The following is a 14,561-nucleotide window of genomic DNA, read 5'->3' as shown; positions in this document are numbered from 1 at the left end:
TTCTCTTACTTTTTGCAATCTTTGAGGGAATGGAGGTGGTGGCCTTGCAACCAATTGTGGGGGTTGCTCAGCCACCGCCTCTCCAGCTGACTTCTCTGGCTCCTTAGATTTTTCTGATGTTGATTCTATAGTGGTTGGCCTCTCATTAAAAGTCACTTGTTTCCTCTTTTTAGACTGAACTTCTTCTAGTTGTTTCCCATTCCTCAACGATACGACATTAAGGGCTGCCCTAGGATTTGCTTCAGTGTCACTTGGAAGAGCTCCAACTGGTCTAGTGTTTTGAGAATTGGCAAGCTGTCCCATTTGGCGCTCCAAATTTCTGAAATCGGTCCTAAGCTGTTGATTGTCAAGCAACAACTGCTTCAACAAATCATTCCCTTTTTCTTCTACCTATTAAGGTGGCTTCTAAGGTTGATTGAAATTTCCTTGGGGTCTATAATGATTCTGAATTGGCTGATTTCCACCCCATGAGAAGTTGGGATGATTCTTCCAATTTGGGTTATAAGTGTTCCCATATTGTGCATTCTGATTCATTGGACCCCTGCTCTGCTGTCCCACATAGTATATAGATTCTAGATTCGTGGGGCACATGTCACTCATATGGTTGTCACCACATAGTTCGCAACAAAGAGACATCTGTTGTACATGTTGCATCTGTTGTGTTTGTTGCATTGTCATTCTATTCATCTGGTTTGCCAATTTTGCTATCTCTGCTCTCATGGCCGAGAGGTCATCAAGCTCAATCAACCCGGCTGTCTTCTGTTTACTTGCCTGGCGTGAATCCCCATCTCCTTGCCAGTTATGATCATTAGCAGTGAAGTTATTCAGCAAGAGTTGAATTTCACTATATGGTTTCACCATGCAACTACCCCCACAAGCTGAATCAAGATTCATCTTTGAGGCCTCATCTAGCCCATCAACAAAAGTGTGTCCCAATACCTCATCAGTCTGACAATGGTGCGACAAATCTCTGAGTAGCTTCTTGTATCTTTCCCAGGCTTGATGAAGTGTCTCTCTATCCCGTTGTTCGAACCCAAGAATTTGACTCCTCAATGACTTTGTCTTCTTGGTAGGGAAAAACTTGATTAAGAATTTCCTTGCTAGATCATCCCAAGTATGGATTGAGTTCACGGGCTCTTTCTGTAACCATTCCTTAGCTTCCCCCAACAGTGAAAAGGGAAAAAGTGTCAGCCTGACATATTCCTTGGAAACGTTCGGATAATTGTAGGTGTCCGTAATTTCCAAGAAATTCTGAATGTGCCTCTGCGGATCTTCATGAGATAGACCTACATATTGCCCTGTGGACTGAATCAACTGTACCATGTACTGTTTGAGTTCAAAATGCCCTGTGATCTCAGGCTTCATAATAGCCTGAGTCATATTAGAAAGATTGGGCCTTGCGGCTTCTACCACCGCACGCTCTACATTACCTGCCATCTCAATTGGCTGTGGTTGAACTACGATGTCCAACTCTCTTTCTATTCTAGTTCTAGCTTCGACCTCCCTCCTCACTCTATGAAGTGTCCATTCAATTTCAGGATCAAGAGTAAGGAGATTGTTTGCGCTTCTACTCCTCCGCATTCAAGAGAAGAGCCTGTGTTAACACAAACAAGGTAAACTAAAAATTAAAACTTGAACAAATAACTAATAAAGGCTTAAGTAAGCAAAGTAGCTAATTTTTAAGTCCCCGGCAACGGCGCCAAAAACTTGTTGCTCCCAAACACATACGTAAGTATACGTGGTCGTACAAGTAATAAAATGATAAGTCAAGTGTCGAACCCACAGAGACTTATATCAACTACTCACTAACACAATAATATTGTTATGCAGTCAAGCTAAGTTCGAGTTCAAGAGTTTAATTATGCTAACTACAATTCTAAGTAATAACTAAATTATCAAGCAGTAGAATGATTGTTATGTATTCAATACAGACAACTATTCCAGGGTTGTGATCGATTCACCAATCCTATTGTGTTCTAATTAACTCCCCCTTTCATATAATTCACTCATGGTTGCTAATTAATCGATAAATGCTCTCATATCCTTCTCCCGAAGTACTACTCACCTATTCTCAATAGATTAACGCCTATATTCCTATGAAATCAATCTATTAAGAAAGCATTAAGATCACGATATTTAATTAAGCACGGTGACTAGGTATATTCCTATCCTAACCACAAATCCGCTCCCCTTAAGGGTTAAGATCATGCTCTCTTCAATTTTTCTCTAATCTAAACACGGCTTTCCCAAGCATAGCATAGATAGTAAATAGAACCTAACTGCTGGCCAGACAATTAAGCAATTAAACACAGAATTGAAGAAACAACCATATATTGATGAATTATAATCAAGGTCAAGCTAATATCAAACAACAATATTCATGGCTAAATCACAACCCTAGAACAATGAGTGTTTAGCCACTCATGATGAAATCAAACAATTGCATAAGTTTTGAATAATTAAAAATACTAGAAAAGATGACGAAATCTGAGATATTCTTGTGTGTATTTTTGCTCCAAAATGCGTCTCTCCAGGCTAAGCTCCGTCAAAAGTCCTCAAAATAACGTTTTTATATGTATTTATACCAAGTAGGGTCGGGCCAAGACGAAAACACCTTCTCCTGCGCAAAATAGGACTCTGGCTCTGGGAAATTTGTACAACTGCGCCGCACCATGCACCGCGCCATGCGACACGCTGATGGAAATTATCCGCAGTCTCAACTTTTCACTTCAGGTAACATTTTACACTGCTGCGCCGCGCCATGCGGTGGCCCATGCGGCGCGACAGTGTAATTTTCTCATAGTGAACTTATTTCGTCCTCTTTTAACATCCGGACTTGGTACACGACTTTCGAACACGATCCCAGCTTAATGTATTGGCCTTTCACTCAGACTTCAAAGCTCCAAATCACTTGAATTCATTCCATAACGCCTACATAGATTGAAATCACTCCTACGAGTCATAAAACACATATTTAGTTCAAAACACTAGCGATTAGAGCTCAAACTCAATTAAAGTGCAGTAAATTAGAGTGTAATAAGCGACTAAAATACACAATTATAGCCTATCATCAGGTCATCACATTCTCCACCTCTAAAACAATTGTTTGTCCTCGAACGGACATAGAAAAGGACCTGAGCTAGGAAAAAGGTGGGGATATCTACTCCGCATATCGGACTCGGACTCCCAGGTAGTTACCTCAACAGTCTAACCTCTCTACTGCACTCGAACTGAAGGATAACTCTTCGATCTCAACTGACGAACCTACCGGTCTAAAATGGCTATCGGCTCCTCCTCGCAGGTCAACTCCTTGTCCAGCTGGACGGTGCTGAAGTCTAACACGTGAGATGGGTTGCCATGATACTTCCGAATCATCGACACATGGAATACTGGATGTACCGCTGATAAACCTAGTGGCAACGCAAGTCTGTAGGCCACCTCTCCCACTCGCTCAAGGATCTCAAAAGACCCGATATACCTAAGGCTCAACTTACCCTTCTTTCCAAACCTCATTACACCCTTCATGGGTGACACACGGAGCAACACTCACTCTCCGACCATGAATGCAACATCACAGAGCTTACGATCGACATAACTCTTCTGCCTGGACTGAGCTGCGTGAAGTCTATCCTGAATGACCTTAACCTTATCCAAGGCATCTGTACTGAAAAACTGAGCCTCCCCCGGCTCAAACCATCCAACTGACGATCGACACCGTCTACCATATAATGCCTCATAGGGGGCCATTTGAATACTCGACTAGTAGCTGTTGTTGTAAGCAAACTTTGCTAACGGCAAGAACTGATCCCAAGAACCTCTGAAGTCAATAACACATGTGCAGAGCATATCCTCTAAGATCTGAATGGTATGCTCGGACTGTCCATCCGTCGGCTGAGGATGAAATGATGTGCTCAGCTCAACCCGTGTGCCCAACTCATGCTGTACTGCCCTCCATAAATGCGAGGTGAATTGCGTACCTCGATCTGAAATGATAAATACGGGCACATCATTAAGGCGGACGATCTCACGGATGTAAATATCTACCAACCTCTCTGAAGAATATGAAACTGCCACATGAATGAAATGCGCTGATTTGGTAAGTCTATCCACAATAACCCAAACTGCATCAAACTTCCTCTGAGTCTGTGGGAGTCCAACAACGAAATCCATAGTGATACGCTCCCACTTCCACTCAGGAATCTCTATCTTCTAAAGCAAACCTCTAGGTATTTGATGCTCGTACTTTACTTGCTGACAATTTAGGCACCAAGCTACATATGAAACTATATCCTTATTCATCCTCCTCTACCAATAATGTTGCCGCAAGTCCTGATACATCTTGGCGGCGCCCGGATGAATAGAATACCGGGAACTGTGGGTCTCCTCTAGAATCAACTCACGAAGCCCATCCACATTAGGCACACAAACCCGACCCTGCATTCTCAAAACTCAATCATCTCCAATTGTAACCTGCTTGGCATCCCTGTGCCGAACTATGTCCCTAAGGACAAGCAAATGAGGGTCATCATACTACCGCTCCCTGATGCGCTTAAACAATGAAGATTGAGAAATCGTATAAGCTAGAAAACAACTGGGCTCAGAAACATCCAATCTCAGGAACTGATTGGCCAAAGCCTGAACATCTAATGCAAGCGGTCTCTCCCCGATTGGAATGTACGTGAGGCAGGACACACTAGCTGACTTCCTACTCAAAGCATCAACCACCACATTGGCCTTCCCGGGATGATACAAGATGGTGATATCATAGTCTTTCAATAGCTCTAACCACTTCCTCTGCCTCAAATTGAGCTCTTTCTGCTTGAACAAGTATTGCAAACTCCGATGATCCGTGAATATCTTACATGGAATATCGTAAAGATAATGCCTCCAAATCTTCAGTGCGTGAACAATGGTTGCCAGCTCTAGATCATGAACATGGTAATTCTTCTCGTGAACCTTCAGCTATCGCGAAACATAAGCAATAACCTTGCCATCCTACATCAATACCGCACCAAGTCCAACTCGAGATGCATCACAATATACCATATAATATCTTGAACCTGTGGGTAACACCAATACCGGTGTAATAGTCAAAGCTGTCTTGAGCTTCTGGAAGCTCACCTCACACTCATTCGACCATCTGAAGGGGGCACCCTGTTGCGCCCCCTTTTTCTCGCTAAATCGGGTTTATGATATTTAGGAGGACAACTCGTTCCTTTTCGGAATTGGGGTTGAATTGAAGAGTTGCCACCTAATGATTTAAGTGCATTAGGACACTAAGAAAGGTTTGATTTGAACAACCAGAGATTGGGTAAGGGCTTGAAATTATCCCAAGGGGAAGGTGTTAGGCACCCCTCAGGATCCACTAGTGTGGTTCCCGACCAGACCATTGTTGTGACTTTAGGTACAAATAACACGTAGGCAAATAAGAACTTCAAACAAGAGGGGATTTTCACGTAATGGTTACAAAATAGGTGAAGTTAAAAGAACTAAAAGAAAAGCTGATTTTTTTTAAGAAAATAGTTTGAAATTTGAGAATAAATAATGAAACAAATAAATAAAGTAAAAGGGGTCCTAGGTTTGTAAATAATATGGATCACTCCACATAATATCCGGTAATCACTCCTCAATGCGGGGCTACACGAGTTGTTATTGCGTGGTCATCATATCCATATCTACCATTTCCCAACCCGTTGAGGTATTAAAGCGCGGAATGGTCTCATTTACTTATTGCATGCTATTACCCGCGCCAATCCTATCATTTTCGGAGGCATTTGGGACTACTAATCCTAAAGGGGAGGGATATTGGGCTTACTTGTGGTTTCAAAAGGTAAAAATACTAAGGCGACAAACAAAACATATGTGGCAAGTATGGGAAAGCATATAAACAAATGAAAAGGCTCAAACAGACCTCCTTTAAGCAGAGAAAAGCAAGTAGTTAGCATGACTTACACATACTATTTAGGGTTTGATTAAACTTAAAGGATCGAGGCAGACTGATTTATTACATAGTTCAGATAAGAATCCTGAATCAGGCCTGCCTGCTGATTGTAGCATATAAAATCTGATTCAGTTTATAAACTTTCACCCTATGGCTTGCCTAAGTGTTAGACGAAGACCCTATAAACATGATATCTACTGATTCCAGAAACAATGAAGTAAACACGAATACATACTGATTTAAGAAAAATCGTCTGTTATTAAAGAAAGGCGAGTTTTAGCAAAAGAGCATGTGTCATTGTTACTGGTTTTAGACTTATAAGCGAGTGAAGCGGTTCAGATTCAATTAAAGCTCCTATAGGCATGCTTTCTATGTGTTGTCGATTTTGGACACTTTTATAAATATAGTAAAAAATACAAAAATCCTATAGATGCTGAATTTCGTTTAAAGCCTATGAACATGATATCTAATTACGGTTGATTATTTAAGACCTACAAACATGTTTGCCTAATGAGGCATGCATATGCAAGATTCAGAAAGAACCTATAGGCAGGATATCTATATGATATGCATAAATTCAGAAATTCCTATAGGTAGGATCTCTATATGATATGCAGAAATTTAGAAATAACCTATAGGCATGGTATCTATATGGGAATGCAAGATTCCTATAGACAGTATCTATACATGAGAATGCAGAAATTCTTAGAGACATGGTATCTCTATGAGAATGCAAGATTCCTATAGACATGGTGTTTATATGAGAATGCATGAATTCATAAACTCCTAGAGGCAGGTTATCTACCCCTTTTTGCATACATAGTTACCCCTCCCTTTTCACTATCCATCCCCGAGAGTTTTATTACAAAGTTATTACAGCCCATAAAGAGTAAAGTAAAGAAAAATACAATCAGAAAAAGCACAACCAAGGAGAGTCTGATTCAGACTTCCTATCTGAAGTATGAAGTAAACCAACTCCAAGAGATCTTATTTCAAAGCCTTTCTCCCATTTGGATGTGTCAGAGTTCCCTAAGAGCCTCATATGGACTCCGGGCAGTGGTCATACCCAAATGCATTATAGATGAAGACATAGTGCAGTGTGAAAGGGCCAGCCCTCAAGTGTCCAAGTTCTGAGGGAACTCAAGGTCTCAAGGCAAGGCTCACAAGAAGGGGGCAGAACTTAGAGACTAAGAGAGGGTGTAAGTGTAGAATTCTGAAAAGGGGAAAGGGGAAGGGAAACACCTTACATTAATACACATAGGGGTATAGGGAATATGGAGGTGGTAAGGAGGCAAGGACAGTCTAGTGGGCATACCCAGCAATGGGAAATGCTGGCACACCCATAAGCCTGTTAGAACACATTATTTAGAGGTTAGGATCCTCTAAGGGATCAAGTTTAATCCATAGACAATAACTTGCATATTGCCATGTTTTAAATTGTAACTCAAAGTACATAAAGGGAAATAGGGAGCGATGATTCATAGCAGAAATAGGCACTAGGACATAAGCATACTAATTTAAATATTGAACTCTACAGAAAGCAGTAAAGTAGACATAGGTACAAAGACTATAAATAAACACATTGTTGTGGTGCTGAAGCTTAAATCAGAACATACTAGTTTCAAAGGAAACAAACAAATAAAAGTAGTAGGTCTTGTAAACAGGCCACAATGCAGACAAGAAGAGAAAGTTATTGTGAGAGAGTATGAGTTCAGAAGGATTCTGATGTCCTCTTTGTAAAAAAGGGTCGTTCCTTTTATATTGTGAAAATCATGAAGAAATAAGGTAAGAAAATAGTCAAGGAACTGATTGTCAATCAATTACACAAGACTTCCCTTAATTAAGGGATTCAGATTCAAACGGGTAAAAACAATTTAAGGAAAGAAAAACGAATAAGCACTTTGTGCACAACATGCAATTAAGGGTAAATACATAAAGGTTATTTAAGGATAGAATTTCTGAAATACGCGGTTGCACAAACAAGGCAAGAAAGTCAATTAACAACCAGTAAATCAAAGGTCGGGGATCTTGTATGAATGAACCAAGTCAAAAAGATGGGAAAGGTTTTTTAACTTAAGGGAAATCATCAAACAATGGAAAGGCAATCAATCAGACCTATTTAGAAGGAATTTGAATCAATCACGAGTTGAAAGCCTTTTTAGAGGAAGATTCATCACATATAAAGAACACACAAACATGTTGAGTTGAAAGAAAATGTTGTGCCATTGCAAAAGATCAATAGAAAAATTCAGTGAAGAAAGAGTTTAGCCAAAGGTCAGAAGAATCATATGCAAACACGGATGTCCAAACTCGGTTCAGAGACTCGAAGTTGGTCTGAAAGAGTTAGGGGTTCTAAAATAAAAACCCTAGTTCAATTAAATCACATAATCAAACTTAGCAGAACCCTCAAATTCTAGGGTTTCCACCTTGAATCAAGTACAGAGATGAGAAGGCAAGTAATCGAAACAGGCTCAGAGGTTTCAGTTCTATGAAACTCTTGCATGTTTCTTTCAGCAGCAAAAACTCATGAGAAAACAATGATAGCAAGTAACACACAAAACATAGTAGCAGAATTCAAAGAAAAATAGAGTAGAAAAAGCTAATACGAAACATAATAGAGAAGACTAATAAGAACAGTAGAAGAAGCATGCTAAGAAATTTTAGAAGAAACTTTAAACAGAGCTCAGTAAAAGGAACTTAATAAGGAAACTTAAGAACTTAGTAAGAAAATATAGTAGGAGAAACATATCAGAACACAGTAGAGAAAGCATACAGTAGAAAAGCATACAAGAACATAGTATAGGAAAATACAACAGAAAAAGCACGTAAGAACATGGTAGAAGAAAATACAAGAACCCAGTAGAAGCAAATACACATAAAAGGAAAAAGAAAGTTAGAAAATACTTAAATACTTTCAGAAAACCCTAGATCGGAAAAGAAAGATTTTGAAAGTAGTTTTTTGAAAGAAAAGTCAGGAAAACGTTTAAGACCTTAAGGAAAGCATGGATCTGGAACAGATCTAAGGGAATCGGAAAAACCTCGAAGGGTTAAGGTTTCAGAAGAACCCTAGAAATGAGAAAGGCTTTGAAAAGTCATCGATCTGAGTCGGAGAGGTCAGGATCAGGCTCAAACAACTATGGTACACCGGAGCAAGACCGGAGATGGTCGTAGAACCTCAAATCGACAGAGGTCTGGGTACAAACCTTCAAGTTCAGGCCTTGAATCTTCAGAGATCATGTGTGTAAGAGCAATAGAAGGTAGGTATAAGACTCCCATAGCCCTGGAAGCCATGGATTCTGGTGGCTTTCAGGGTGGAAGCGGTATGAGGTGGCTAGGGTTCTGAGAAGACTCGAGAGAGTTTGAGAGAGTGGAGGGTTTCAGAGGCTGCGGGTAGGTGAAAATGACTTAGGGTTAGTGGGGTTGGTGAATTAAAAAAGGAAAGGAGAGAATGTGGTCGTTGATCATTTTGATCAACGGCCTGGATTAAATGGGGAGCCGGACGTGTTGGATTTAATTGGGTCAGGGGCGGGTAATTTTAGGAATTGGGCTGGGGTTCAATTGGGTTTAATTGGGGTAGAATTTAGGCTAAAATTAAAATAAGTAGGGCTAGTATTTAAATAGCCACTTTTCCCTTATTTATTTTATAAAAAATGGTAAAACGATTTCTGGAAACAAATTAAAGGTACTAAATTAATTAATAATATATAAATATTAAATTAAAAATAGTGGAATCAATTTTATAATTAGAAACACAATTAAATCTTAAAATAGGCTAATATTGCAATTATAAGCAATTTAGCTTTAAAATATTAAATAAATTTGTAAAAAAATATGCAAAGTTACATTAGCTATATTTTGGTATAAATATGAGAATAGAAAAAAAGAATCACCAAATATGATAATTTGGGAAATAATTATTGGGTTTTTTACTGATAAAATAGGGCAATAAATTGATTTAAAAATCTTTTAAAAACTAGGGAAAAAAAATACTAAAACATTTGGACATGCTATTTTGAAAGTATTTTTCATATAAAAATATACAGGGAAAAATTGGGTATCAACACACCCTTATGGGTCAATCTGGTCAACGGGGTTTCTATAGATGAGAACCTCTCCACAAACCGATCGTAATAACCCGCCAATCCCAAAAAACTCCGAATCTCTGTAGCTGAAGTGGTTCTGGGCCAGTTCTTGACTTCCTCAATCTTCTTAGGATCCACCTGAATACCCTCTGCTGATACAATGTGACCCAAGAAGGCAACTGAACTCAACCAAAACTCGCATTTTAAAAACTTAGCATATAACTGGTTGTCTCTCAAAGTCTGAAGAACGACCCGAAGATGATGCTCATTGTTGATACCCAATTTTTTTCTATATATTTTTAATATGCAAAATACTTTCAAAATAGCATATGTACGCATATATAAGTATGTCCAAATGCTTTATTATTTTTCCTTAATTTTTAAAGATTTTTAAATCAATTTATTGCCCTATCTTATCCAGAAAAAAACCAATAATTATTCCCAAAATTATCATTTGTACTGATTCATTTATTGGACTCTCATATTTATACTAAAATATAGCTAATTTATTTTTTGCATATTTTACAAACTTATTTAGTATTTTAAAACTAAATTGCATATAATTGCAACATTAGCCTCTTTTATATTAATTACATTTAGGTCTATAAAAATTAGGTCCAATATTTTTTATTTTTGACAATTATGTGTTATTAATCATTTAGTACCTTTAATTTATTTCCAGAAATTATTCTACTATTTTTATAAAATAAATAAGGGAAGAGTGGCTATTTAAAATATAGCACAATTGTGTTTCAATCGTAGCCTGAATTGAACCCCAATTTTAAACCCAATTACCCAGCCCAAATCCTAGCCATACCCGACCCACGACCCAATTATTACAACCCGCCCGGTTCCCCTACCTACCCATTCAATCCAGGTCGTTGATCAAAATGATCAACGACTACCACTAACCCTTTCCTAAATTAATTCCCAACTACCCCCAAACCCTAACTATTTTTCACCTACAACCGCCTCTAATCCTCCCTTCTCTCTCAATCGTCTCTCAATCCCCTCTCAAACCCTAGCCGCCGCCCTCAATTACCACCTGAAAATCTCCCAAATCCATGGCCTCTCAAGCCATTGGAGGCCTGTATCCACTTCCCTTGGCTTCTGTGTGTTCGAGTACTATGGTTCAAGGACAGATCGGGAAAGCTCGGTCCAGACCTTGGTCAATTTCAGTTCTTATGGCTGTCTCCGGTCATCTTTGACTTTGCTCCGGCTAGCCATGGCTATTCAAGCCGGACTCTTGACTTCTCCTGCTTAGATTGATGGTTTCCAAGCCTTTCTCACCATCTGGGGTTCTTCTAAAACCCTAACCTTTGATGTTCTTCCGATTTCTTTAGATCTGTTTTAGATCTATGTTTACTCGAAACTTTTAAACGCTTTCTCAAAGTTTCTTTTTAAACTCTACCTTCAAGAACCCTTATCTTTTCAGATTTGAGTTTCTGTTAAGCTATTTTGAAACTTTCTCCGATTTTCTAACATGTTCTACTGTGTTTCCTTATGTTGTTCTTTTACTCGAGTTTGCATGTTAAGGGTTTTGACCTTTTGAGATTTCTGAATCTATTTTGTTAGTATTTGTCCGATTTACTTGCTTTTCACCTCTAGAACCCGATTGATGGTGAAAACCCTAAAATTTTGGGTTCATTCGAGTCCTGAGACTACTTGCTATGTGATTTACTTGTTCATCATGCTCTGAATTCGATTAATTTCAAAACCCTAATTTCTCTGGACCTATTCGAACTTTTGAAAACTGCTTCATCTGTTTGAATTAGCTCGACTGGATTCAAAGTCTTTTATGTTTCAACTTCTGTTTCTCTGTGTGATTTGGTTTCTTGCAAGCATTGAAACTAGACTATATTTTTTAGAAAAAGTCTTTTTACCCGGACTTTTGCATGATTCTGATGCCTTTTTTCCCTATTACTAAGTTGACCTATATGACTACCATGTTGTGATAATTCACTATCTACTGATTTTGTGATTGTTATTCTCTTTGTCACAAGTTCAGCCTCGCATGCCTAATGTTTATGCACTATTTTATATGCTATATTCTCCTCTAAAATGACCTTCAATTTTGGACTGATTTCCCCTCTTAATAACCTAATTCCCTCGCTTAACAAGGTTTAACAAGCATGCTCATAGGATTTCAAATAATTTATTTCAAGCTTCTACTATCTCATCACTTTTTAAATTCAGTAGATATCATGCCTATAGGATCCCGTCTGAACACTTAGGCAAACCTTAGAATAATAACTGTAAAATTGAATCTATTAATTACTACAACCAGCAGGCAGTCCTGATTCGAACTTCTTATCTGAGTTATGTAATAAACTAAAATTGCCTCAACAATCTCATCTCCCTTGTCTTTAATGCTTTTCAATCAGACCTAAGCAGTATGTGTAAGACATGCTACTTTATGTGTTTGTTCGAGGAGGTATACTTGAGCCTATATGCTTATGTGTTTCCCCTTTCATATGCAATATGTGTTTTTGTATGTCACCTTAGAATTTTTACGTTTGAAACTCCAAATAAGCCCAACATCCCTCCCTTTTAGGATTAGTAGTCCTAAGTGCCTCCGGGATTGATATGAATGGGATGGGTAATAGCATGCAATAAGTAATTGAGACCAATCCGCACTTTAATACCTTAACGGGGTGGAAATGGTAGATATGGATATGATGACCATGCGATAATGTCACGTGTAGCCCCTCATTGAGGAGTGATTACCGGACATTGTGTGGGGTGATCCATATTTTTTAATAAACCTAGGACCCCCTTTCCTTTATTCTTTATTCTTTTAGTAATTTAACTCCTTATTCTAAAAAATCAGCTTTTCTAATTGTTCTTTCAAAACTTGTTTACTTTCAAACCATTATGTGTTGAAATCCCTTATTATTTGAGCCTTATTTGCTTATACGCTAATTGCACCTCAATTCACAATAATTGTCTGGCCGAGAACCACACTAGTGGATTCTGAGGGGTGCCTAACACCTTCCCCTTAGAAGAATTTCAAGTCCTTACCCTATCTCTGGTTATTCAAATCGAACTCTTTTGGTGTGCTAATGCACCCTAATCTTTAGGTGGTGACTCTTGAAATTCAAACCCAGTTCCCAAAAGGAATGAGTTGTCTCTCCAAATGTCATAAACCCGATTTCTGCTTAGGAAAGAAAAAAAGGGGGCGCGACAGCATGGCGACTCTGCTGGGGATTTTTAGGCTCTTACCATTTCAGACTATTATTGTGAATTTATTCTCCTTTATGTGAAATTACTTGTTTAATTTCTTTAAGCATTCAATTCCCTTTTCAATTGCAAAACTGACTTCTCCTTTTGTTTCCTCCTTTACTGCCTTAAATTATGAAACTGCTATATTTACTGCTTTCTTAACGTGCAAATACGTGCCAACATGTTTTTAATTATTGCATAATCATGATCAATATCATATTCCACTCATGTCAAACAAATCCCATAGCAACATTTATAATGAGTGGTTGCGCTCTTCCGATATTATCACCCCTAAATCCAGAAAAGGCATATTTGCGGTAAAACTAGTCGATCAACGGTGTAGTCTACGGTTCCGTTCCTTTCTCCCTTGAGTTGTCCGCTCAAGGGTACCAGTCTAAAACCCCATAGAAACCTTACTCTATTTAAATTGTCCATGCATCATGGTCAAACCTAGCTGAGTCAGTTTTGTTGTCCGCATAATGACTCTTTAAGATAGCCTTGTCCAAAGTCCACTGGGTTTCCCCAAAACCCAAACGGACACTACCACATTCTGTGCATTAATTTGGAGAACTAAATGTTTTTAAGCTAATTGTTGATATTAAATAGTCGAGTACGGTGGGGGTAAGGGCCTAATCCTTTTTTGTCTTGCAAAAATATGAGGCACGAAGTCCCCAGATTCGGCATGGTCACCAACATCCACCCAAAATTGCTAAGCTGGTGGGAGGATCTTCACTCTAGTGATCAAACCCTTGTCCACAAATATCTGGGCAACCTACCTTCTCTCCTGGAAATCCAACCCAACAACAAGATCATAGAAGCTGCCACTTTGTACTAGGATTGTGAGAGATCTGTGTTCCGCTTCGGGGATATTGAAATGACACCCTTGCTAGAAGAAATAGGAGGATTGGCCGGTATACCATGGGAAACTTCGGGTTTGTTAATGCCCGAGAACTGCAAGGGCAGGGGTTTCCTCAAAATGATGGATTTGAAGAAGAATCCATAACTAACATGTCTGAAAGAGTCCTATATCCCTTTTGATTATTTGTATGAGAGGTACGATCACAACAAGTCCTACCGTACCTATCCTGACGAATTTGCCATTACATCACTAGGGCATATTCACCGAAGGGTCTTTGTATTCATGTTTTGTTTCCTGGGGTTGATAGTGTTTCCAATGAAGAAAGCAAGGAGCCATACTAGGCTGGCTTTGGTAACTAAAACTCTGATGGAGGGAATTGGTGGGTAACCATTTAGTATTGTGCCCATGATCATTGCGAAAATATACCGGGCCTTGGAGAAGTTTCAACGAGGAGCCA

General features: G+C 38.9%; 1 protein-coding gene across 1 annotated transcript; it reads right to left on the bottom strand.

The window, feature by feature from the left end:
* Window positions 1-405: 405 nt before the first annotated feature.
* On the bottom strand, window positions 406-1,581 carry LOC138874848 (uncharacterized). Its single transcript, XM_070153634.1, has one exon. The coding sequence runs from the start codon at window positions 1,579-1,581 to the stop codon at window positions 406-408; it is 1,176 nt and encodes a 391-aa protein (XP_070009735.1).
* Between the last annotated feature and the right edge of the window lie 12,980 nt (window positions 1,582-14,561).

The sequence above is a fragment of the Nicotiana sylvestris genome, chromosome 8, assembly GCF_000393655.2.
Source record: "Nicotiana sylvestris chromosome 8, ASM39365v2, whole genome shotgun sequence".
Classification (NCBI taxonomy): domain Eukaryota; kingdom Viridiplantae; phylum Streptophyta; class Magnoliopsida; order Solanales; family Solanaceae; genus Nicotiana; species Nicotiana sylvestris.
The sequence above is the reverse complement of the archived record's forward strand: the minus strand, read 5'-3'. Positions and strand labels throughout refer to the sequence as shown.